Consider the following 25330-nt stretch of genomic DNA (forward strand, 5'->3'; position numbering starts at 1 on the left):
TAGTGACATTGAGCATCTTTTCATGTGTCTTTTAGCCATCTGGATCTCTTCTTTGGAGAAATGTTTATAAATGATTATTCTTATCAGGGATAGGATTTTTGTTTTGTTTTGTTTGCTTTAAACTTCACCTTCTTTCCCTATAATTACTTAAATGTACTTTAGGCAAATAAAAAATTTGAGTGCACTAGAAAGAAAAGTTAGGGCTGAAAAATTAAATAATCACAAAAGATTCCTTTCTAAGAAAGCTTTTCAAAGCAACAATATTCCTCCTATATTTAAAGTGTGGATTTCCAAGCTTATATCATAATCTCATTTTGTTTTTGTGAACATGCATAAATGCAAAACAAAACTTCTGTTTGTGGTTCTCAGGAGGAGCAAAGTTCCAGTCTCTGTTTCCTGGCTGAGTATACGGATCACCTTAGGAAACCTTAGATTCAGCTATGTAGGCAACTTCTTCTATCTTCACACTTAAAACAGTCTGTCTTTTTTTGGTTATTTATGAGTCTGATGGGTAATTTTGATTTATCTGGTCCACAGATGTGTTGGAGACCAGTGAGATATCTCAAAACCCACCCAGACTACCACCCCTATTTCCTCATTTTGCAAAGGAGGAAATGGAGATGAAGTTCAGAGTGCGTTATGGGCTCTTGTACTGCATCGTTCACTGACTCTCTCAGTGACGTACTGACTTCAGTAAGTGCTCCGGCAGTTAATTAGCTAAGAGATCTGAACACTTTAGAACTCTACAGAGAGCTTGACTGTAATTCATACTGGTTATTCAGAAGTGTTTCTGTTTCTTTTTTTTCTTTTTTTTTTTTTTTTGCCTAAACAAAATGTGGTAAACAAATGCAAATCCATAGGTCACCAGTGAGTATATTCAGTGAGTACATTCTCCCCCCTGGGGGGAAATAATTTTGATTTCATTTCCTCCCCAGTTGGGGGGAAATGATCTGAAATTCTACTGAGTGGCTGTTGAGAGACTGGTTAAGTCTTTACACAGGTATTTATAAAATTCTGACACACAGTGGAATGGGAAATATTTTTATTGAGTGCTTTTATTTATGTGTATGGCCTGTAATCTCAGGAAGTCTCAAGTGTGTTTGATTCTGTTTGAAGAAATTTTGGCCTTTTCTCTGAATTGCTGTGAACTTTGAATTGCTGCTGAAGTGGGTAATGGTAATAAAGGGAGTATTTTTATTGTGTGTTAAGTTTTAAAGGGCTGAAAATGTTCCTTGAGGAAGTGGTTTTCTTCCTTCCTTTTATTTTAAGGAACATGCTCTATTCATATATTAAGTTTAGATAAAGGAGGGAGAATTTCTTAAAGGCAAAGTGTCATCAGTATAGTCAAAGTCATTGTCCTTCATAACATATCTCTTTTCTCTTTGAAAGTGTTCTATATGATGAATGTATGATTTTACACCCTATAGAAACACTTTCTAGAATTCCAGAAGTTATGAAAGCAATCTTTGTTAGCACACTGACTAAGGAGAGGGTTCACCTCTGTAATTTCAAAGTCTATGAAATACTTTGAAAGAAGTAGAGGGGTATCAAATATCACTCAGAATTTGAGTAGTTACTTCTCTCCTTGGGAATTTTAAATTCCTGGTTTAATAGGTTCTGACTCTTCTTTCTCATTCTCAATTTCTGCCTACATTCTATGTGCAGACATGAATACGTTCCGCATTGGATATTTTGACCCAGAGTTGAACTCTTATGAAGTAAAAGCAGAATACAGACGACTCTCTGTTAAAACAAATATAACCTATGAATAAGATGGTACCCTGAGAAATCACCTTCTCTTTCTATAGGTGAGCTGCTTTCCTCAGCTGATCTTAGCAGAGGGTCAGACTTTGTTTTGGAAACCCCAAGTGGGGTCTCAAGTTGGGAGATTGTGTGGGTAGAAATCAAAAGATGTTGCCCTTTCGTAAGTGTGTGGGTTGTCTAATACTTTGGGCACATCAGGTCATCAACTAGTCGTATCAGTTATTTCTTCCTCTTAGGAAATAGATGAGTTTGAACAGAGCAAAATCATGATGATACCAATCCTTGAACTTTGATCCTATTTTCTTAACTCACCTGAAGCTAAAAAACAAAACTTTTCTTGTTTTTTAGGGCTTGGCTTATCAATGCTTTATGAAATGGAGATAAAATTATGTGTAGGGAAAAATGGACAATGTTGGAATTAGAAAATAGTAAAGAAAGAAGTGGAAAGTGCTTGCTAGGGGAAAAAAACTTTTATTGCTGAAATCTCTCTTATACTGTAACCTTTCAGCTATATTGTCCTTATTGATCTTGCCTGCACCGGCCAACACAGCATGGCAATGAAGAAGAATCACTGAATGTGGGGTGAGAGGAAGATGGTCTGGCCTGGGGTCTGCAGTCTCCATTGAAGCAGTCTGGACATTTCAGGGGAGCTAAACCCAGGGTCAGGTTTCCTGACATGATTGGCCTTTTTAATGATATCTTCTCCCATGCTACAATTTTGTCATCCCTGTACCCTATCTACCAATATTTTCTCACTCAGATATGTTTCTCTGAAATTGTATCCATTAAAATATCATTCTATGTAAGACATAAAGAGTCAAGAAGATAAATATTTAAGGGATGGTCCTTCAGATGTTAGCAGGAACCAGTTAAATCTGTGGGCTTTGCTCTATCAACTCATCTCAGAAAACTGAAACTTGGAGCTTGAGAGATGAAAGGAAAAGAGACAGGAAAATAATTTTCCTAGAGTAATTTAAGAGCTTATAATCCTCTATGTTTGTTAAGTTTGGCCGAGGCTACACCATGGAGGGAGGTACCAAGAAAGAAGTGTTAGGAAGCAGCATAAGGGTACAGAAGGGAAAAGAAAGCCAGCAAAATCAATTTTCAAATTTCAGCCGTCATTTCTATGGTTTGCTAGATGCTGTGCTATACTGCTCTTAGTCGCTCAGTCATATCCAACTCTTGTGACCCACCAGGCTCCTCTGTCCATTGGGATTCTCCAGGCAAGAATACTGGAGTGGGTGGCCATGCTCTCCTCCAGGGTATCTTCCCAACCCAGGGACTGAACCACTTCTCCCACATTGCAGGCAGATTCTTCACTGTCTCAGCTACCAGGGAAGCCCAGGAATACTGGAGTAGGTAGCCTATCCCTTCTCCAGGGCATCTTCCCATGCCAGAAATTGAACTGGTGTCTCCTTTGCTAAGTGCTGTATACATACAAAGGAGAGTGAAACCTCTTTGTCTTCCTGCCATGATACTCTCAGAACCCAAATATCAGGCTGCTACTGTCATACTGTGGGTCTGGTCTACTGCCCTAGTGTCATTACTGCATAACTTCTGTGAAATGCACCAGGTATCAAACTGAGAAGTTCAAAGGAAATTTTGGAGCAAGCATATTAAGTCAGGGTCTTACAATGGCCTATATTCTTCTCTTACCTGTTTAAATAAACAGGCAAATATCTGTAAACAATTCATGATGATTCCATTATTTTGTAAACTGATCAAAATATGTTTTTTCAAATGCATTTTGTTTGGTAGGTTTACCCCCACACCCTGATAAATTTTGTATCGATGCTAAATTAATGAAGTAGCAGAATAAATTCATTTCTCCCCATTAAAGCCAAGTCTATGCCTTAGTCTGAATTAGTAAGCTTCTACTGTAAGTGGTGATCTGGAAACAATGCCATTGCAAGTGTTCTCCAACAACCATTTTTTATTTCATTTACAAAATAACTGTAAATATAATCCTTAAGATATGAATTAGGCTGTATTTCTCTTGAGTCAGTTCAGTTCAGTTCAGTTGCTCAGTCATGTCCGACTCTTTGCGACCCCATGAACCACAGCATGCCAGGCCTCCCTGTCCATCACCAACTCCTGGAGTCCACCCAAACCCATGTCCATTGAGTTGGTGATGCCATCCAACCATCTCATCCTTTTTCATCCCCTTCCCCTGCCCTCAATCTTTCCCAGCATCACAGTCTTTTCAAATGAGTCAGCTCTTCGCATCAAGTAGCCAATGTATTGGAGTTTCAGCTTTAGCATCAGTCCTTCCAGTGAACACCCAGGACTGCTCTCCTTTAGGATGGATTGGTTGGATCTCTTTGCAGTCCAAGGGACTCTCAAGAATCTTATCCAACACCACAGTTCAAAAGCATCAATTCTTCGGCGTTCAGCTTTCTTTATAGTCAAATTCTCACATCCATATATGACCACTGGAAAAACCATAGCCTTGACTAGACAGATCTTTGTTGGCAAAGTAATGTCTCTGCTTTTTAACATGCTGTCTAGGTTGGTGATAACTTTCCTTCCAAGGAGTAAGCGTCTTTTAACTTCATGGCTGCAATCACCATCTGCAGTGATTTTGGAGCCCAGAAAAATAAAGTCAGGCATTTTGTCCACTGTTTACCCATCTATTTGCCATGAAATGATGGGATCAAATGCCATGATCTTAGTTTTCTGAATGTTGAGCTTTAAGCCAACTTTTTCGCTCTCCTCTTTCACTTTCATCAAGAGGCTCTTTAGTTCTTCACTTTCTGCCATAAGGGTGCTGTCATCTGCATATCTGAGGTTATTGATATTTCTCCTGGCAGTCTTGATTCCAGCTTGTGCTTCTTCCAGCCCAGAGTTTCTCATGATATACTCTGCATTTAAGTTAAATAAGCAGGGTGACCATATAGAGCCTTGACGTACTCCTTTTCCTATTTGGAACCAGTCTGTTGTTCCATGTCCAGTTCTAACTGTTGCTTCCTGACCTGCATACAAGTTTCTCAAGACGAAGATCAGGTGGTCTGGTATTCCCATCTCGTTCAGAATTTTCCACAGTTTATTGTGATCCACACAGTCAAAGGCTTTGGCATAGTCAATAAAGCAGAAATAAATTTTTTTCTGTAACTCTCTTGCTTTTTCGATGATCCAGCGGATATTGGCAATTTGATCTCTGGTTCCTCTGCCTTTTCTAAAACCAGCTTGAACATCTTGAGTAATTACGTCTAAGTTTTTCAAATCCAACTATTATTGGATTTTTTCTTCTCTATAATTTTTTATTACCTCTTCTCTCCAGGGCATTTAAACATCAACACTAGAGGATCAGTAGTCAAAATTGCCACAGTAATAATTAATATATACAGTTTTCACTTTCAAAACATCATCTCATTTGATCCTCATATTAACCTTTCAAAATAGGAAGATCAGAAAGTTCAAGTACACTTTACAGATGAAGAAACTGAGTTCTACAGAGGTGGTTGACTTACAAGTGTCATACAGTGTCAGGCCACCGTGTATTTGGTCTTTTTGTTCCAAGTCCTATAATCTTGCAGGTAGCATTGATTACATTCTCTACTAGTGGTTCTCATGTTTGGTTTGCCTTGTAATCATCTGAAGAGTTCAAAAAATTTGTGATGTCCTGGTTCCATCCCAGCGATTCTGATTTCATTAATCAAGGGTGTGGCATGAGGATTTTTTTAAATCTTCACAGACCTATTCTAACTGTTAGAACTGATCTGGGTTGAGAACCACTGTGCTACAAGGCATTATATTCAGCTGTATATTTTTCCTTTCTTGTTCATCATGGTAAAGGTTCTTCCAACCACGGTCTTGTTTTCATTAACCTATCACCAGCATTTTCCTCAAAGCAGCCAACCTACTGGCTCATGTTTAGGAAACATATTGAGCTTCTCGGGAAGGTAAGAGCTGAGTTAGTCACATGTGGGCAGGTGTGTGGGCTCAGTCATGTCTGACTCTTTGTGACCCCATGGACTGTAGCCCACCAGGCACCTCTGCCCATGGAATTTTCCAGGCAAGAATACTGGAGTGGGTTGCTGTTTCCTACTCCAGGGAATCTTCCCAATCTAGGGACTGAACCCATGTCTCCTGCATTGGCACACAGATCCTTTACCACTACACCACCTGGGATGCCCTGAGTTGGTCCTTAAAAGACATTAAAATTCAGATAAATGGAAAGGACCTTTTGTTTTATGTGTACTCTGATGAGAGACAGCAAAGGATTATGGATATTGTGGTGAGATACGGCAGAGTGGGTATTCTGTGAGTATTCCACTAGAGTATAGCAGAGGATTATGAGGATTCCAGTGAAGTAGAACAGAGGATTATGGGCACTCTGGTGAGAGAAATCAGGGGATTATGGGTAAGCTTAAAGCCTTTGGAGGCCAATAGTATGGATTCACATCCTGACTGAGCCACTTACAAGCTATGTAATATTTGAAAATTTACTTAACCCCTTGGGATCTTGAGGACCTTACTCTTGGTCATATTCAGTCCAAGGATTGGTAGTGAGCTCATTGGTGAGGAGGCAATGAGGGGTCAGAAAGATACCCGAGACTTTGGGAGACCATGAGAACATGGAACAGGTAGGTAGGTCAGTGAGTCACTCAGACAAATGATAGGGGCAGTTGGGCCCAGTTCAGAGACCCCCAGCTAGATAGAGTGAGAACTAGTGGACATGCCTGAGGATACAGAAGTGTTGAGGAAAACTCTGCTGGTAGGGAGGCCTTGCTGGAAATGGAAAATTATTTCATTTGTATGAATAGGAGGGACCCATGAGCACAAAGAAAAAAAGATAAAATTCTAAATTCATCCTAATTAGTGTTCCATGTTAACTGAACTTGAGGCTTATTTTCCTTTTCAAAAATTCTAACAATTGGTTAGTTTTAGAGAATTACCACACTAAGACTTTGTCCTTGGCATAAGGCAAGGCAGGCCCTGAAAGGGACAGTATAAACTTGTCAGCAAGAATGTGGTCAGCTGGCCCTAGAGGCTAATCCTCAAAATGAGATCCTCAAACTTCTCTCAGCCTAACAAATTCAAAACCTTCCACTTGGAGCTGATTTTCCAGAGTGACCTGAACTATAATTGCTTTTGACTCTTTTATCGGTGTCTGAGATCATTGTGGACACACAAAGCCAGCTGAGTTTGATGGGTTGAGAGGGTGACAAAACTGGGCAGTTTTACCAGGTAGCAAGACCTACAGCCACAGTGCTTCTGGGCAAGTGTCTTTAGTGATGGGAAGAGTCAGGAAAGGGGTAACTTGGTATCTTGGAAACCCAGGGCTGCTTGGAAGGGGTTAGATCATCTTGGCAGCCAAGAACATAGGCCATTTTTTACCAACTGTTCATTGTGATGTTGCTGTGTGTAGGGTTCAGTCCAGTCGCTCAGTCCTGTCCGACTCTTTGCGACCCCATGAATGGCAGCACTCCAGGCCTCCCTGTCCATCACCAACTCCCGGAGTTCACTCAGACTCACGTCCATCGAGTCAGTGTTGCCATCCAGCCATCTTATCCTCTGTCGTCCCCTTCTCCTCCTGCCCCCAATCCCTCCCAGCATCAGAGTCTTTTCCAATGAGTCAACTCTTCACATGAGGTGGCCAAAGTACTGGAGTTTCAGCTTTAGCATCATTCCTTCCAAAGAAATCCCAGGGCTGATCTCCTTCAGAATGGATTGGTTGGATCTCCATGCAGTCCAAGGGACTCTCAAGAGTCTTCTCCAACACCACAGTTCAAAAGCATCAATTCTTGTAAAGTAAAATAAAGAAAAAATAAAAGAAAAATAAAAGCATCAATTCTTTGGTGCTCAGCCTTCTTCACAATCCAAGTGTCACATCCATACATGACCACAGGAAAAACCATAGCCTTGACTGGACGAACCTTAGTTGGCAAAGTAATGTCTCTGCTTTTGAATATGCTATCTAGGTTGGTCATAACTTTTCTTCCAAGGAGTAAGCGTCTTTTAATATCATGGCTTCATCTACAGTGATTTTGGAGGCCTCCAAAATAGAGTCTGACACTGTTTCCACTGTTTCCCCATCTATTTCCCATGAAGTGATGGGACCAGATGCCATGATCTTCGTTTTCTGAATGTTGAGCTTTAAGCCAACTTTTCACTCTCGTCTTTCACTTTCATCAAGAGGCTTTTTAGTTCCTCTTCACTTTCTGCCATAAGGGTGGTGTCATCTGCATATCTGAGGTTATTGATATTTCTCCTGGCAGTCTTGATTCCAGCTTGTGTTGCTTTCAGTCCAGCGTTTCTCATGATGTACTCTGCATATAAGTTAAATAAGCAGGGTGACAATGTACAGCCTTGACGCACTCCTTTTCCTATTTGGAACCAGTCTGTTGTTCCATGTCCAGTCCTAACTGTTGCTTCCTGACCTGCATACAGATTTCTCAAGAGGCAGGTCAGGTGGTCTGGTATTCCCATCTCTCTCAGTATTTTCCCCAGTTTATTGTGATGCACACAGTCAAAGGCTTAGGCATAGTCAATAAAGCAGAAATAGATGTGTTTCTGGAACTCTCTTGCTTTTTCCATGATCCAGCAGGTGTTGGCAATTTAATCTCTGGTTCCTCTGCCTTTTCTAAAACCAGCTTGAACATCAGGAAGTTCACGGTTCACGTGTTGCTGAAGCCTGGCTTAGAGAATTTTGAGCATGACTTTACTAGCATGTGAGATGAGTGCAATTGTGCGGTAGTTTGAGCATTCTTTGGCATTGCCTTTCTTTGGGATTGGAATGAAAACTGACCATTTCCAGTCCTGTGGCCACTGCTGAGTTTTCCCAGTTTGCTGGCATATTGAGTGCAGCACTTTCACAGCATCATCTTTCAGGATTTGAAATAGCTCAATAGGAATTCCATCACCTCCACTAGTTTTGTTCATAATGATCCTTTCTAAGGCCCACTTGACTTCACATTCCAGGATGTCTGGCACTAGATGAGTGATCACACCATTGTGTTTATCTGAGTTGTGAAGATCTTTTCTGTACAGTTCTTCTGTGTATTCTTGCCACCTCTTCTTAATATCTTCTGCTTCTTTTAGGTCCATACATTTCTGTCCTTTATTGAGCCCATCTTTCCATGAAATGTTCCTTGATATCTCCAATTTTCTTGAAGAGATCTCTAGTCTTTCCCATTCTGTTGTTTTCCTCTATTTCTTTGCATTGATCGCTGAAGAAGGCTTTCTTATCTCTTCTTGCTATTCTTCGGAACTCTGCATTCAGATGCTTATATCTTCCCTTTTCTCCTTTGCTTTTCGCCTCTCTTCTTTTCACTGCTATTTATAAGGCCTCCCCAGACAGCCATTTTGCTTTTTTGCATTTCTTTTCCATGGGGATGGTCTTGATCCCTGTCTCCTGTACAATGTCACAAACCTCTGTCCATAGTTCATCACGCACTCTATCTATCAGATCTAGGCCCTTAAATCTATTCTTCACTTCCACTGTATAATCATAAGGGATTTGATTTAGGTCATACCTGAATAGTCTAGCGGTTTTCCCTACTTTCTTCAATTTAAGTCTGAATTTGGTAAGAAGGAGTTCATGATCTGAGCCACAGTCAGCTCCCAGTCTTGTTTTTGTTGACTGTATAGAGCTTCTCCATCTTTGGCTGCAAAGAATATAATCAATAGCCAGCCTTTGTTATTCATTATTTTCTAAGGAATCAGTTGTGGTGTGACACATGAAAGTCAGTCAGTATATAGAGATGATCAGGATATTTAGCAAGCCTAAGGTGCTCAGAAAGAGGAAAGTTACCTCCAATATCCAGCCACATCATTTTGCACATGAGGAAACAATGTCACTGATAACCAGGGACTTTACTAAGGCACCACTGCCCATGAGTGGCACACCTGCGACAAGCAATCAGCTCAGTAGCTAGTTGTATGTTTCCTCCCTCCCTATGGCAATATAAAATGGCTTAGTACTGAGGTGACCATCTCTGGGATGTAGGAGTAAGTTGAGAGACCTCTGGCCTTTGTCTCAGGCACCAAAACATGTCTGATTCATTACTTTTTACATGTACAGGTTTTGCATGAAGAAAATGCTTACTCTTAAGGTTTTGATTCACATTTATTTTAATATTACTTTTCATGTGTATGTGTGTGAGTGTGTGTATTCTGATTTTTCTGATTGTCCCTTAGAATCATGTTTATTTCTTGCTAATTTATCTGAATTGCCTTCCTTCTCTTACCAAGATGAATCATCTGGCAGGGTTACAGGTGTCTTCACCAAGTAGCTCTTTGTCTGTCTACACCCACTGTGGCTGTGAGCAGCTTGTCAGGATGTACATCCCACTCAGTGACAAAGAAGCACCTCAAGTGATAGCTTTCTGCTGTTTTCAGGGGTTAGAGATAAAAATAAGAGTTTTAATGTCAAAAAGCATACCAGGACAATATTGCTAGCAAAAGTTCTTCTGTAAAATCCTCAAACAATTGGGCCCTATGCTGTGCCTTGGGTTTTGCCTGACTACAGAGAGCAGGTATTATGTAAATTTTATTAGAAAAAAAAGTGTAATATTCTTGCTTTATGTTTAAGTTCCATTTAGGTGCAAATAAGTGAAGCTACTCTCTGTTCTGACATGAGACCCCAAGAGAATTAACTAGATAATTCATCTCTAACTTTCGAAAGTATAACTAATGCACCTCATTAGAGCTTTTCTTTTAGGTAACTCCAGGAAAGAGAAAGCAGGAGGAACTGAGTATCTTGATTCGGAGTGTGTGAGTCTCCAGAAACTCCCAGGGCATTTTAGGTTAGATAGTTACATGGCATAAAATATGAGCTTCTCAGTGAGATCCTTGTGGTCCACTGTCCCTTAAAGGATAAACAAGCAAAATCTTATTTTCTTGGAGTGGAAATCAATATAGTGGTGCTTTACCTATTATGTAAATATTCCATCAGTCCATTGCTTCTTGTTTCTGTTAGCAAAATACTGGCTTAAAATAGTTTTCTGTTGAAACTACTTAAGAATATTTAGGTAGTTCAGCATTAAGCTTGAGCATAGTGTTGTCAGAAGTAAATTGAAGTGATGTCATTCCTTATTCACCCACTCAGTACTTTTGCCTGGAAAATCCCATGGACGGAGGAACCTGGTAGGCTGCAATCCATGAGGTCACTAAGAGTTGGACATGACTGAGTGACTTCACTTTCACTTTTCACTTTCATGCATTGGAGAAGGTAATGGCAACCCACTCCAGTACTCTGGAGCCTGGTAGGCTGTAGTCCATGGGGTCGCTAAGAGTTGGACACGACTAAGCAACTTCACTTTCACTTTTCACTTTCATGCGTTGGAGAAGGAAATGGCAACCCACTCCAGTGTTCTTGCCTGGAGAATCCCAGGGACGGCGGAGCCTGGTGGGCTGCCGTCTATGGGGTCACACAGAGGCAGACATGACTTAAGTGACTTAGAAGCAGCAGCAGCAGCATTCATTATGAAGCATCATCACACCAACAACATTGGACATTTATTGAATGCCTTTTGTGTTATGCAAGGTGTGATGATGGGGATGTGATTTATAAAACATTCCAACCCCCGAGAGTCTTACGTTATAACTGGGACCTAGTAAACTGCATATAACATCTATTTATTGAATTTGAAATGATAGTTTTCTTCTCCATGTTGTTCAGTCGCTAAGTCATATCTGACTCTGCAACCCCATGGGCTACAGCACCCCAGGCTTTCCTGTCCTTCATTATCTCCTGGAATTTGCTCAAACTCACGTCAATCGAGTCAGTGATGCCATCCAACCATCTCATCCTCTGTCAGCCCCTTCTCCTCTTGCCCTCAATCTTTCCCAGCATCAGAGTCTTTTCCAATGAGTCAGCTCTTTGCATCAGGTGGCCTAAGTATCAGCTGGATGCTGAGCTCCATCTTCGCATCAGTCCTTCCAATAAATATTCAGGGTTGATTTCCTTTAGGATTGACTGCTTTGATCTCCTTGCTGTCCAAGGGACTCTCAAGACATTTCTCCAGCACTGCATTTTTTTTTCAGCTTGTCATATGTGAATTCCATATTTTTTAAATTTATTTAATTGGAGGATAATTACTTTACAATATTGTAGTGGTTTTTCCATACATTGACATGAATCAGTCATGGATGTACATGTGTTCCCCATCCTGAACACCCCTTCCCTCTCCCTCCCCATCCCATCCCTCAGGGTCATCCCAGTGCACCAGCCCTGAGTACGCTGTCTCATGCATCGAACCTGGACTGGAGATCTATTTCACATACATGATTCAGTGCTATTCTCTCAAATCATCCCATCCTCACCTTCTCCCACAGAGTCCAAAAATCTGTTCTTTATATCTGTGTCTCACATATAGGGTCATCATTACCATCTTTCTAAATTCCATATATATATATGTTAACATACTGTATTGGTGTTTTTGTTTCTGGCTTACTTCACTCGGTATAATAGGCTCCAGTTTCATCCACCTCATTAGAACTGATTCAAATGCATTCTTTTTAATAGCTGAGTAATACTCCATTGTGTATATGTACCACAGCTTTCTTATCCATTCACCTGCCGATGGACATCTAGGTTGCTTCCACGTCATGGCTACTGTAGACAGTCCAGCACTACATTTTGGAAACATTGATTCTTTGGTGCTCAGCCTTCTTTATGGTCCATCGCTCACATTTGTACATGACTGTTAGAAAAACTATAGCTTTGACTATGTGCACCTTTGTCAGCAAAGTGATGTCTCTGCTTTGAACTATCATTTATAAGAATAATAATAATATTGTATTTGAACACTTAATTGTTTCTTAGGAGAGACTTGTCAGTTCGGTTCAGTTTAACAAACTCAGATGATACATAAATATGGACCTGGCAATAATTGTCAAAAAAAGAATATATATATAGTATTGATCACATTTTCTGAAACAAAAATTTGGATATGTTGGTTATCAGACACTATATATTTATGGGAACAGTGAGATAGAAATATTTTTAAATTACTTAAATTTTCTTTAAAATTCTGTCCAGGATTGCAAACATATGACTGTTGAGATGTATATAAAGACATCAGTAATATAGGCACCTGCCCACCACTAACTAGTTAAGGACTGAATAATTTGTTTGTTTGGGGATGGCCTTTGCTGAGCCCAAGTGCTTTCCTCTGGAGGCTATCTGGCTCTCCTCTTCCATGAATTCTCTCTGAAAGCTAGGAAGATGGGAGAAAGGGAGCAGAAGAGGAAAAAGAGATTGATTTTGAATGCAAATTTTGATGTTAATTTACGAATTGTATTTAGTGATGTCCAAGCATTTACGTGTAGACACTGACTACTGAAGTTCTCCACCTGCATAACATTCTTAGCATTTTTGATTTCCTTCTGCTTGGGTTACACTCAGACAACTATTTATGGGCTACAAGGACATCATTTTTTTTTTTTAAGATTTCTTACCACCTGAAGCATGCCTATAATGAAAATTACACCTCACTTTTTCACATCATCCTATTCCACAGTAGAGTTTTCCTTGAAAGTGTTTTTGGAATTGAACTTTTTCTTAAAGGAAATAAATGTTGCTGATAGATGGAACAGGCAATAAAAGCATCATCTGAAAATTTATTAATGTACATTCACAGAGCTGTTCAATATGGAAGACAGTTGGCGGTACTGAGGAGTGTTTTGAGTGAAGAATAATGTGGAGTAGATGTGAATTGATATGCCAGTGGTCGTGGTTCATATTAGAGACATAAAGAAAATACTTTGTTCTCTTATCCATCATGCACATTTAATCTCGGGGATTTTACTGTGTGCTGAGTTCATTTTGTAAGTCAAATCCAGGGATGAAAAAGAAGAGTTTTATATGTTTTGCCTGACAGTACTAATGTTAAACTGTGAACAAATTGGATGTTCTTTTAAAACCCTGTGATTTATCTGCCGTTGTGTTTCCCCCCTTAAAATTTAGTATGCTATTCCTGAACAAAAGCTGCTAGCAATCCCTGGGAATGTTGTTATGGTGTTTGCCGAAGTGCTAGCTAAAGTGACGATATATTCTGTGCACCCTCCCCACAACCAGACAACAAATGAGTAAGTAAATCAGAGGCTGAAGCCACCGGGGCTCACTGGGGCAGCTGTCAGCTAAACGACTGGCCTCTACGTTTTCATTTTCCTATAGTAGGTATGTGTTTCTGTTTTGAAGGAATTGAAACATTATTAACTATGGAAATGGTTGTGGTTTGTTAAATCTCTTGTGCTGGTAAAAGTCATCTGAGACCAGATCCACCATCTCTGATAAAATCACCTGCTCCCTGGATAAATGACCAGGGAACCTTGGGAAGATGTGGTCTCGCAGCATGGCCCATGGTTGGATAAAGATCACAGATTCTCAGATAGAATTAGCAGTAGGGATAGATCTATAAGTACATGGGAAAGTCCAAAAGAAGTAACTGCACCTGTAGAAAGAGCATGACACTGGAAATTGCACTGTAATTAAATTCTGGCTCTGCCACTAAATATTAACAGGACTCTTGGTAACCTATTGGCCTTCCCTAGCAGCTCAGATGGTAAAGAATCTTACCTACAATGCAGGAGAACTAAGTTCAGTTCATGAGTTGGGAGGTCCCTGGGAGAAGGGCATTGCAAGCCACTCCAGTATTCTTGCCTAGAGAATCTCTTGGATAGAGGAGCCTTGGGACTACAGCCCATGGGGTCACAAAGACTTGGACACAAATGAGCGACTAACAGTTATACTTTTATAACCTGTTGGAGTCTGTTTTCTTGTCTATAAATGGAGTCCAGGCTATTTGTCTTATGTCCCCATGGCAGTGAGTATGTTAATTGATATGCATGAGGTGATTTGGCTTAACTCTGAAGTGTTCTACAAATATTAAATGCTATTTATATCTTTTGTGTTCTGGAAAGGGCTTAATGTTTTATGCTAACACCACCCAAGTCTCTTCCTTCTGTGATCAGTCTTAAATTATGTATTTTTATATTTTTACTATGAATTAGTAGGCAGATATTTAACACATGGCTGGATATCCAAAATGAAAAACATGTTCCAACTTCCTTGACTGACTATCTTTCCACAGTTAGATAGTTAGTTGTCTCTTCATATCCCCGTGGTTTCATTTTGCCATCTTCAAGTACATCTGTGTGTACTTGACATGGGTCTCTTCCCTTCTCTTCCTCTTCCTCTCTTTACTCCCTCCCTTCTTCCTTCCTTCCTTTCATGGTAAGAGCTAAGGACAATCTCCTTTAGAAAAATAATGAATGATCTGTAATATAGTATGAGAAACCTATATGCAGGTCAGGAAGCAACAGTTAGAACTGGACATGGAACAACAGGCTGGTTCCAAATAGGAAAAGGAGTACGTCAAGGCTGTATATTGTCACCTTGCTTATTTAACTTACATGCAGAATACATCATGAGAAACACTGGACTGGAAGCAACATGAGCTGAAATCAAGATTGCCAGGAGAAATATTAGTAACCTCACATATGCAGATGACACCACCCTTATGGCAGAAAGTGAAGAGGAACTAAAGAGCCTCTTGATGAAAGTGAAAGAGGAGAGTGAAAAAGCTGGCTTAAAGCTCAACATTCAGAAAACGACGATCATGGCATCCAGTCCCATCACTTCATGGGAAATAGATGGGGAAACAGTGGAAACAGTGTCAGACTTTATTTTGGGGGGCTCCAAAATCACTGCAGATGGTGACTGCAGCCATGATATTAAAAGACGCTTACTCCTTGGAAGAAAAGTTATGACCAACCTAGACAGCATATTGAAAAGCAGAGACATTACTTTGCCAACAAAGGTCTGTCTAGTCAAGGCTATGGTTTTCCCAGTGGTTATATATGGATGTGAGAGTTGGACTGTGAAGAAAGCGGAGCACCGAAGAATTGGTGCTTTTGAACTGTGGTGTTGGAGAAGACTCTTGAGAGTCCCTTGGACTGCAAGGAGATCCAACCAGTCCATTCTGAAGGAGATCAGCCCTGGGATTTCTTTGGAAGGAATGATGCTAAAGCTGAAACTCCAGTACTTTGGCCACCTCATGCGAAGAGTTGACTCATTTGGAAAAGACTTTGATGCTGGGATGGATTGGGGGCAGGAGGAGAAGGGGACGACAGAGGATGACATGGCTGGATGGCATCACGGACTTGAAGGACGTGAGTCTGAGTGAACTCCAGGAGATGGTGATGGACGGGGAGGCCTGGCTTGCTGCGATTCATGGGGTTGCAAAGAGTCAGACATGACTGAGTGACTGGACTGAACTCAACTGATTATTACCACACGTGCAGAGTTTCTGTATATTGGCTTTGTGTTGGCCATCAGATTTAAAAATAATAAAAATTGAGAGATGGGTGATTAGAAAAAAATACTTGCAATCGGAAGATACTTGAAATTATTCCTCCTCTAAGCAAAGGCCCTTTTCACATACAGGATTCACATTGGGCATGATTTCCTGTGAGTGTTACAAGTATCTTTCACTAAATTCTCCCTTAATATTGCTTACCAGGTCTTTCCTTTCTTACAGACAGAAAATGAAACAGAAAAAAAAAAAAAAAAATGAAAAAAAAAAAAAAAAAAGCAAAGATTAGATTAGGTGATGTCTATCCTGGCGCCCAAGAGAAGTACACAGCAAAAAAAAAAAAAAAGTGTTGCGGATTTTACCCAAGGAAGACAGACAGACATTCTGGAAAGAAGCAAATAGATTTTATTACCTAGGCAGATCTAACCTTAATGGCATTCTGTATTAACATTCCTGAACTTCAGTAGTATTTAAATACTTATTCTTCTAAATTGAGTTTTTACAGATGATCAAAATTGTAGACATTTAAAGCTAGGAGGGACCTTTGAGATAGTCTATTTCTGTACATTCTATTCACAGATGAGGAAATTAAGGGACAGAGAAGTTATGTGACTTGACTAAAATCACACAGCTGGTTAGTGGCAGAGTTAGGACTGGAATGTAAATTTTTCATTTCTATTTATTCTAAAACCAAAATGGGTCTCTTCCCACTCTGGCTTAGAATAGATCACTGTGAGATGGAATTTGATGGCCTTCAAGAAACAGATGAGGCTGACCCTCCCTTTATCCTGTCAAATGAAGTACCAAGTTATGTCCACATGTGGCATACACTGCCTTTCCCCTTTGCCCAAATTTATGTTCTTTAATGATCCTCGCAGTCCTGGGCTCAGACCTAATGTCACTCCCCCAGTTGATGGGCTGGAAGACAGCAGTGCCACCATGTTAAGGCCAGCTTGTGCACCAGGCAATTCTGCAACATTCTTATAATTATTCTGTTTATTCTGTAGAATAATTATAAGAATTAAATCAAATGCACAACCTCAAAAGCTTATCTAAAGTAAAAATGATTTATCTTATATATTGAAGCATCTTTGTCCAGAGGCTCTTACATTTTGACATAGATTAGTATTATCTGAGGTGCTTTCTAAAATTGCAGATCCCTGCCCTCACTCCTAGATATTGTAATCCACTGGGGCCAAAGTTGGCCAAGGTATCTGCATTTTAAAGAAGCCACACTTTGCTCCCCACACCCATTGACCAATGACTGACGGATGCCAGCCAACATCAGTGACCCAAGGAAATTTTAGCATTTGTCATTCTTGGAGTAACTGCATATGAAAGAATCAAAATCACAAGATAATTACAAACTATGAGGTCTCATTTTGCGAAATTGTCACTTTAATCATGGGTCAGTCTACTCCTGTTGAGACTATTGCAGTAGCATCTTATTTTTCCCACGTCTATGTTAACCTCACTCCAATCTATCCTCCACACTTTACCAGGGATCTATTTTAGAATAAGATGCTACCTTGTCAACTGCCCCCACCCTGTATCATGTGTGTGCATGTGTGCACACACACACGTGCGTGACAACAGTCCATGGCTTCTTATTGAGTAAAGGCATAGAGTAAAGCCAACATTCCTTGACCTGTGGCATGGTCTCATTAGTCCACTGAGCTTCACTTTCCTCCCCAGCTACACATACCTCCTTTCAGACTTTTTAAAAACTGCTCTCTCCCTCCCCAACCTCATGGGCCTTTCCTGGTTAACTGCCATGGTGGTAAACATGAGCATTGGCTTTCCTGACCTCTCTGGCATCCCTCTAGTAATGATTTTTCAAAGCTCCTGGAATCTCTTCTTCCCAGCACATACCACAGTGTTATTTTATATTTGCTGGTGACATTTTGATTACTGTCTCCTTCCACAAGACTCTAAGCTTCATGAAAACAGGCTCCACTTGTGTTTTTATTCACCTTTCTACCTCTGGCATCTTCCACAGTGCCTGGCATACAAAAGCTACTCAGTACATATGTATTGGATGGATGGATTAATTAGTTATAAAGTAAGATGACCTCATGATATCTTGCCTGAATCCCATTGTGCTGGCCTAGGGGAAGCTGGTGACCAAAAGATGAATAGGACGTAATTTGGGAGCAGGGTCTTCTGATCATTTTCCTCAATTATGTTTTTGAATAGTAGCTGGCCATCAGTAAGGGGCTGTCCTGGCTGCTCTTTGGAGTAACTGAGCCCCCCGGACTGTCATCTATCTGAGATGAGCTGATGTGTCTGAGAGCTTTGTGTTGATCAATATTATTTTACATAGGTCTGATGATGCTGACTACGTGAGAACAAAAGATGAGGGCTCCCCCACAGGTGAATCATTGCCCTGATAACCGCTTAAAGAAACTTATAGCTCCAAGGATTGCTTTATGTACCTTCAAGGCAGAGTTTGATTTAAACCCTTGGATATTAACTGAACTTTTAAATCTTTAACTTCCTGCGTACCCGCTGGTATTTGTTGAGAGCAACAAGCTTATGGTCTCAACCATATGTGAAATATGTGGGGAGTGAAAGTTTTTTGTGGTGGCCTCACTTTTATAGAATTCACTGCTGATTAAAGTCCATAAAGGTCTGAAACATGAAAACAGGTCACCTCTGGAATCAACTTATTCTCTTCACAGTTTGCCATTCTCAGGAGTGGACTTGGCTCATTTGTCTTGTTTCCCTGTTAGAGGTTTATATGAAGAATACATTTTATTTAAAATATGTTTCTGATCTCTGTCCTGCTCTCTTTTTACTAGGTAAATCACAGGAGATTAATTATTAATAGGAAAGGGACTAATATTTCTGATTGAAATGGGTTATTTGTGTATAGAATTCGTATACTTAATGTTTAAAAATATGGTCATGCTTTTTAAGCATAATATAAATCCAACAGCTGTCCTGTCTGAAATCGACAGTAGTCATCTGTCAATGGGGTTTAGCCTTCCAACTCTCCCAGAACTCTCCCTTGTCCTTGTTTCTCTCCACCTATTTTCCTCTTTTGCTCATCTGTTTACTTAATATGTCCTTTCCATTTGTCTTCCTCCTAAATATTACATTACACTCCAACACTCTCATTGGTACGTGCTTAAAGAGACAAAGTAAAGAAAAGGATAGGATGGATAACTCTACAGCACTTACTGGATTGGTTTTAGGGCATTTTATTAATAGCATTGAAACACAATAAAATGTGCGTTTAAGCTTGAGAAGTATACAAATGTGGCTTTCTTTCCTGGTGGGGTCATATAAAGCAGTCACAAACCTCCTCTCGACTTGTAGAGGACACTGACGATGCTCAGCCCATACCCCAAAGTCATCCAGAGTGCTCCCGAGATCTCTAGCTATCAGTGTCTGTGTTGAAGAGCGCTTTTTTGTGAGAAGTATTTTTAAAAACCTTACTGCCTGTGGCAGCTTGGAGACTGACACCCCAGAATCTGCCCCCAATTACTGATTCTTTGGAGGTTGGTGCATGAATGTCCCAACTCCCTTGCAGTTGGTAAAGAGTCTGCCTATAATGCAGGAGACCTGGGTTTGATTCCTAGGTTGAGAAGATCCCCTGGAGAAGGAAATGGCAACCCACTCCAGTATTATTGCCTGGAGAATCCCATGGACAGAGGAGCGCAGCAGGGGACTGTCTCTGGGGTCACAAGAGTCGGGCGTGACTGAGCACACACACATACACCCTTGGCCCTAGGGTGGGATGATGCTGAGCTCCGTGCTTTGTTGCATTTCCCTGAGTTTCTCATGGATTTAATCTCAATGGGTTAGTAATATGCCCTCTAGTGGCTCCCTTGCTTGAGTCACTTCCAAACTGGTGTTTTTTACATGTCTCAAATGGACTACGTGCACGTAAACCCTTGTTCTTTAAGAACCCAGGCTAGACACTAACTACAGACTTAGCAGTACTAACTGGGAAATTACTCTGTGACATAATATTTTGCAGGGAACCACATTTAAAGAAAAAAAAACAAAAACATTGACTTTTCCTTCAAAGCCTTTCATGCTCTGCCTTCTCTGCTTGGGAAATCTCTTCCTACCTTCATACCACCTTTGCTAGCATCTCTTTAGTTCCACCTGTTCTCTTTCTTCCTTCAAACAACTCAATTTTCTGCATCTTGAAATCAAGGTTTCCACTTGTCTCTTCAGTGCTCTTTGGCTGTAGTTCTTTATATTTCCTTTCCTTCCCTGCCACTCTTTCAAATAAGCATCTGAGAAAATTGCTGCAATTTTCTCTTTTCACTTTTTGCATAACCACTGACAATTTGGTTACCATCATCACACTTGAGTCAAATAGCTCTCAAGTTCCCACTAACAACCTTCTTATTACAAAATGTAGAGGTCCTTTTTGTGTCCTCTTGTCATTCTTGTCATTTCTGTTACCATTGAGCATATTAATAGCTTTTCCTCCCGGAAAAGTGTGTCTTGAATAATTGAATTCTTAGAACCTTTATATTGCAAGGGACATTTAGTCCATCCATTTCACTTTACATCTGAGGGAAACTGAGGGACTGAAAAGATTGAATGTTTTGCCTAGCAAGGGGCACAATTGTAAAGCCAGGGTATTAAATCCAGGGCATCTGGCCTACCATCCAGTATGAGAACTGGTTTTGGTGAGTTCCCATCCAATACTTTCAGAGCATTCCTAATTTTTATTCCTTCTTGTAGAAAACTCTCCCAGCTGGTCTCCTGGCTCCTTCTTTCCACAGCCCATTGTCCACTGTAGCAGTTAGGATGCCGTTTCTAAAATGTAAACCAAAGCTTATCACTCCCCTACTTAGCCTCCAATCCCTCTTTACTGCACTTAAAATAGAACCAGACCCCCTTTCCATGCCTTGAAAGACTGCCATGGTTCAACTGTCTCTAATCTCATTCCGTGCTGTTCTTTACTCTTAAGAGTTCCTATGCTCCATCACACAGGCTCTCCCTCAACTGGTCAGCAAGACAAGCTGAGCCCTGCCACTGGGTACTTGTCTTGCTGTTTCTTCTGCTTGAAATGTTTTTCTCCCAGACCATTGTCCAGCTGCTTCCTTCCCATCATTTGGTCTCAGCTTTAAGGACCACCTCCTCAGACATGCCTTACACTGATGACACCGTATCTCATATTGTCCCTAAACATACCACTGGCTACAGTTATAGAGCTTACTGATTTGACTTGGAGTTTATTGTGTTTCCCACACTTAGGATACAAATTCATACAGTATAGAAACTTTGTCTTATTTGCCGTACCTCTAGTACTGGACTATCAAATGGCCAATACTTTGTGTTTAAGAAACATTTATAGGATAAATAAATGAATTAATGAATGATATCTGAATTTTTCTTTCTCATTTCCAGTAACCCTTTCTTTTACTCTCCAGTTCTATTACCTGCCTCTCAGTTTTTCTTGCAAGATAATCAGACTGGTTTCCTCATGAACCAATAAGGACAAAATGCATTCCTGTCTGGAGGCCTTTGTTCCACTTTTCTGTTTAACCAGAAATCCCATCCTATGCCTCTCTACCTATTCAAGTCCACCAAAGCATAAGTCATTTCCATTTTTACAAAATCACTCCTCCCAGTCATCATTGATCACCATTTCTTCAGTTATGTAAAGTGACCCTTGAATTTTATGTAACCTAAATACTCATCTATAATCTGTACTATCCTGAATTGTGTCCAGTTTGTTCATATTAATAATATTTAGGCACTGTGCCTAGACACTTTAATGTGAGTGTATGCATACATATAGCCAGTCCTCATGATTTTTGACTTTCTGAATTCACTTACTACTGAAAATTTACTTGCCAGCCCCAAAATGAAAGCCTGCAGTGCTTTCATGGTTATTCATGGACATTGCAGAGGGGTGAAAACTTTAAGTCATCCAACACCTGTGTTATCCCAGCTTAGGTCAGCCAACGCAATGTCCTGCCTTCTTTTTTCAGCTCTCCCACTGGAAATGTGTCCTTTAACACTCTGTTTAGCGCCACTTTTTTATATTTTTTTGTGAGTGGTCTCACTGTTGAAAATGGTCCCCAAGCATGATGTGAACTGTTAATCTAATTTTCCTAAGTGCAAGAAGGCTGTGATATGCCTCATGGAGAAAATGGGTATTAGATAAGCTTTGTTTAAGCATGAGTTATAGTGCCTTTTGTGGTTAGTTCAGTGCTAATTAATCAACAATATATATTAAACAAGGTGTCTTTAAATAGAAACACTCATAAAACAAGATTACATATTGATTAGTGATGAAACTGTTGCAACCAAAGGCCTCCAGAAACCTAACCCTATATCTCCCCTAGGAGCAATGATTCAGTATTTGTTAATTCAGTGAACACAGCTATCATGAATAATGAGAATTGACTGTAGATGTGTGCATGTTATGTGTGAGGCTGTTAACCTCATTTAAGCATTTAGGAGACAAAGACACCAAGATTTATTGAAATTAAGTAGTTTGCCCAATATTATTTGCAAAGCTAACAAATGGTAGATGTGGAATCTGGCTGCCATATCCCAAAGTCTTTTGGCTTTCAGTTTATACCAGTGACTTTCCTTTGTTAGTTTTAATTAGATAGAATAATTCTATTTAATTAAGTAGAATCCTAATTATTTCTGTGTATACACACACACAGAAATAGTGGTAGATCATATATTTTTTTAAAGCTTGTTTTGTAATCCCAATTTAGTGTTTAAGTAGTGCTCTTGAATCTTAAAAGAGAAATAGAAGGAACTCTATTTCTAAATTGAGTTGTAACTGCAGATTTCAAGTCCTTGTCATGGAAATGAAGGTCTGATGAGTGAACAAACCTTAAAGAATCAAAACTATAAAAATACAGTCCTGGATGTTTGTCTTGGCTTGGGGATCTACACTTTAAACTTGCTGAGCATGTATCTGAACCAAACTAACTCCAGCTACCGAAGTGGACACACCTGTGCGTTGTATGTGGCTACACCCAGGCCGGATTTTATAACGAGCTATCACCTGCTTAGTCAATTGCACATTTATATAAAGAAATGGAAATTATATCTTGAAATCTGTTAGGAAACAGATTAACATGTGTTAAGTTTCTATCTAGTCTCCAATGTGTTATGTATTTATACATGCATGTATACTTACACATGTGTACATATACATTGAATTTTTCCTTCATATTTTATTTTCAAAAAAAGAAGTTAAATAATTTCAGAACATGCAAAACACTTTTATGAACACAGTTAAAAACTGTTTTTGTTTTTTTTTTTTCTGCTTATGCTGTTGTTTTCCCAGTGGGTTTTTTAAGAATCCTATCTCTTAATACTTTTATATTTGCAAATGATCTCAGTCTAGTGCTGAATATAAAGAAACCCTTCACCACTGAAATCCGGTTTAGTCCACATGGTTGGCAACCAGCTGTATCAATACAAAGATTTCTACAGCATTCTGCTTAGAGTTAAAAAGTGTGATGAAATGATGACACCTGATTCTGTAGCACAGTGTCTTGACGTATGTATAAAAGTGGATGAGATATCTTTTTTTCATATGATATGCTCTTGACATTTCTTTTTACCTTGAAAGCAAGAGCCAATCATGAGGCTCAAATGAATACTTCCCAGCTTCCAAAAAGCTGAAAGTGACAGGGTTGAGGAAGAAGCCACCAACAAACAGGGAGGCCAGGCAAGATAACATTTCATGTCTGCCTCAAGGCTATACTAGAGATCCCGAAATATTTTCTAGAAAGGGGCCTATAGGGTCCTTAAGGGAGAAGGCAATGGCACCCCACTCCAGCACTCTTGCCTGGAAAATCCCACGGATGGAGGAGCCTGGTAGGCTGCAGTCCGTGGGGTCGCTAAGAGTCGGACACGACTGAGCAACTTCACTTACACTTTTCACTTTCATGCATTGAAGAAGGAAATGGCAACCCACTCCAGTGTTCTTGCCTGGAGAATCCCAGGGACGGCAGAGCCTGGTGGGCTGCCGTCTATGGGATCGCACAGAGTCGGACACGACTGAAGCGACTTAGCAGCAGCAGCAGCAGCAGCAGGGTCCTTAAGAGCCATGTCATTATTGAGCAGAAGGAGCTAAGTGGTTTCAGCATAGAATTCTGAGATCTTTACCATTTAAATATTTTCTCATATTTTCTTTTACCTTATACTGGTTGCACGTCCAGTGACTTTGATGATCTTTTTGTGAGGAACTAAGTTATTCACAAGTCAAGGTATCAAGATTGACTGACTTTCCTGCAGTTACGAGCAGAGCTGAATTTCTCAGTGCAGATCAAAGTGAATTAAACACATGACTTCACCTACCACTTTGTGGGCTCAGTCACTTCTCCAGCAGGGCAGAGGACATGTGCATTCAGCGGTGGTAACCCAATGACTTGACCTGCCAACATTCATTAAAGTTAGCTCCGGTGTTTATAGTATTTAGCACCGCTAATACAAGCACCACTCAGAATTTGTTTAGCAAAATTTTCTCTACCTCAGCCCTAGAAAGAAAGCAAAAAGAGTAGGAAGATTCCAGACTTTTCAGCCTTAAACTCTTTCTTATTTTTCAGTGAAGATTACTAAAAACAACAATTCTTTCTTGCTTCAGGAAAAACTGTCAGAAGAGGAGCGAAAACACAAGGCAGCTTTGGAAGGCCGTCACATGGTGCTAGATGAGGACTCCAGGAGTGAAGGGAGCAGTGCAGATGAAGGGAAAGGAAAGACCAAATGGCTGTTAGAAAGATTGAAAGCTCTAGAGGTAAGAAATGGAACCATTTTTTACACGTTTAAAGAAAAATAACCGTGTTCTACTTCTTTTATTGGCACTGCTTTTGCGAAAGGATAAATCTCCCTTTCTTAGTTCTCCCAGACTAATAGGATCTAGTAGCTGCCATTGAGATGCCTTTGTCAATGATGAGTATAACGTTAAAATTTGTTTCACTGAATGAGTCCTAACCTAGTAACTATGACTGTATTGCCTTGAAAAGAGTACATAAGGCAATAATTCATCTTAAATTCAGTTTGGCCCTCAAACTAGATCAGTTTCCCTAAAATTTCAAGTTCCTTGAAGGAAGGTCTGAGTGATATTCTTGCTTTATTTTCCCAATACCTAATGATTGAATAAATGAATGAGAAAACAAACTACTGAATACTGTATAAGGACAATTATAAGAAAAATAATGTTAAGCAGTAGAGCTATTTCTTCAAAAAACAGAAAAAGCTTATGCTGAAGTTCAACATATAAAACATATATAAATAGAGGTGAAGTTGCTCTAAGGGTGCTTTAAGGAGGGTTTTTGACCACTGTAGTCCTTCGAAAC

At 40.0% G+C, this 25330-nt stretch overlaps 1 protein-coding gene across 1 annotated transcript in view; it reads left to right on the plus strand.

Moving 5' to 3' along the window:
- Positions 1 to 25330, plus strand: part of NCKAP5 (NCK associated protein 5) — a 906569-nt gene that overhangs the window by 634929 nt on the left and 246310 nt on the right. Inside the window, exon 6 of the mRNA XM_052635984.1 lies at positions 24619 to 24768. Coding sequence (XP_052491944.1) covers positions 24619 to 24768 — 150 coding nt within the window. The remainder of the gene's footprint in view (positions 1 to 24618; positions 24769 to 25330) is intronic.

The sequence above is a fragment of the Budorcas taxicolor genome, chromosome 2 (genome assembly GCF_023091745.1).
Source record: "Budorcas taxicolor isolate Tak-1 chromosome 2, Takin1.1, whole genome shotgun sequence".
NCBI classification, from domain to species: domain Eukaryota; kingdom Metazoa; phylum Chordata; class Mammalia; order Artiodactyla; family Bovidae; genus Budorcas; species Budorcas taxicolor.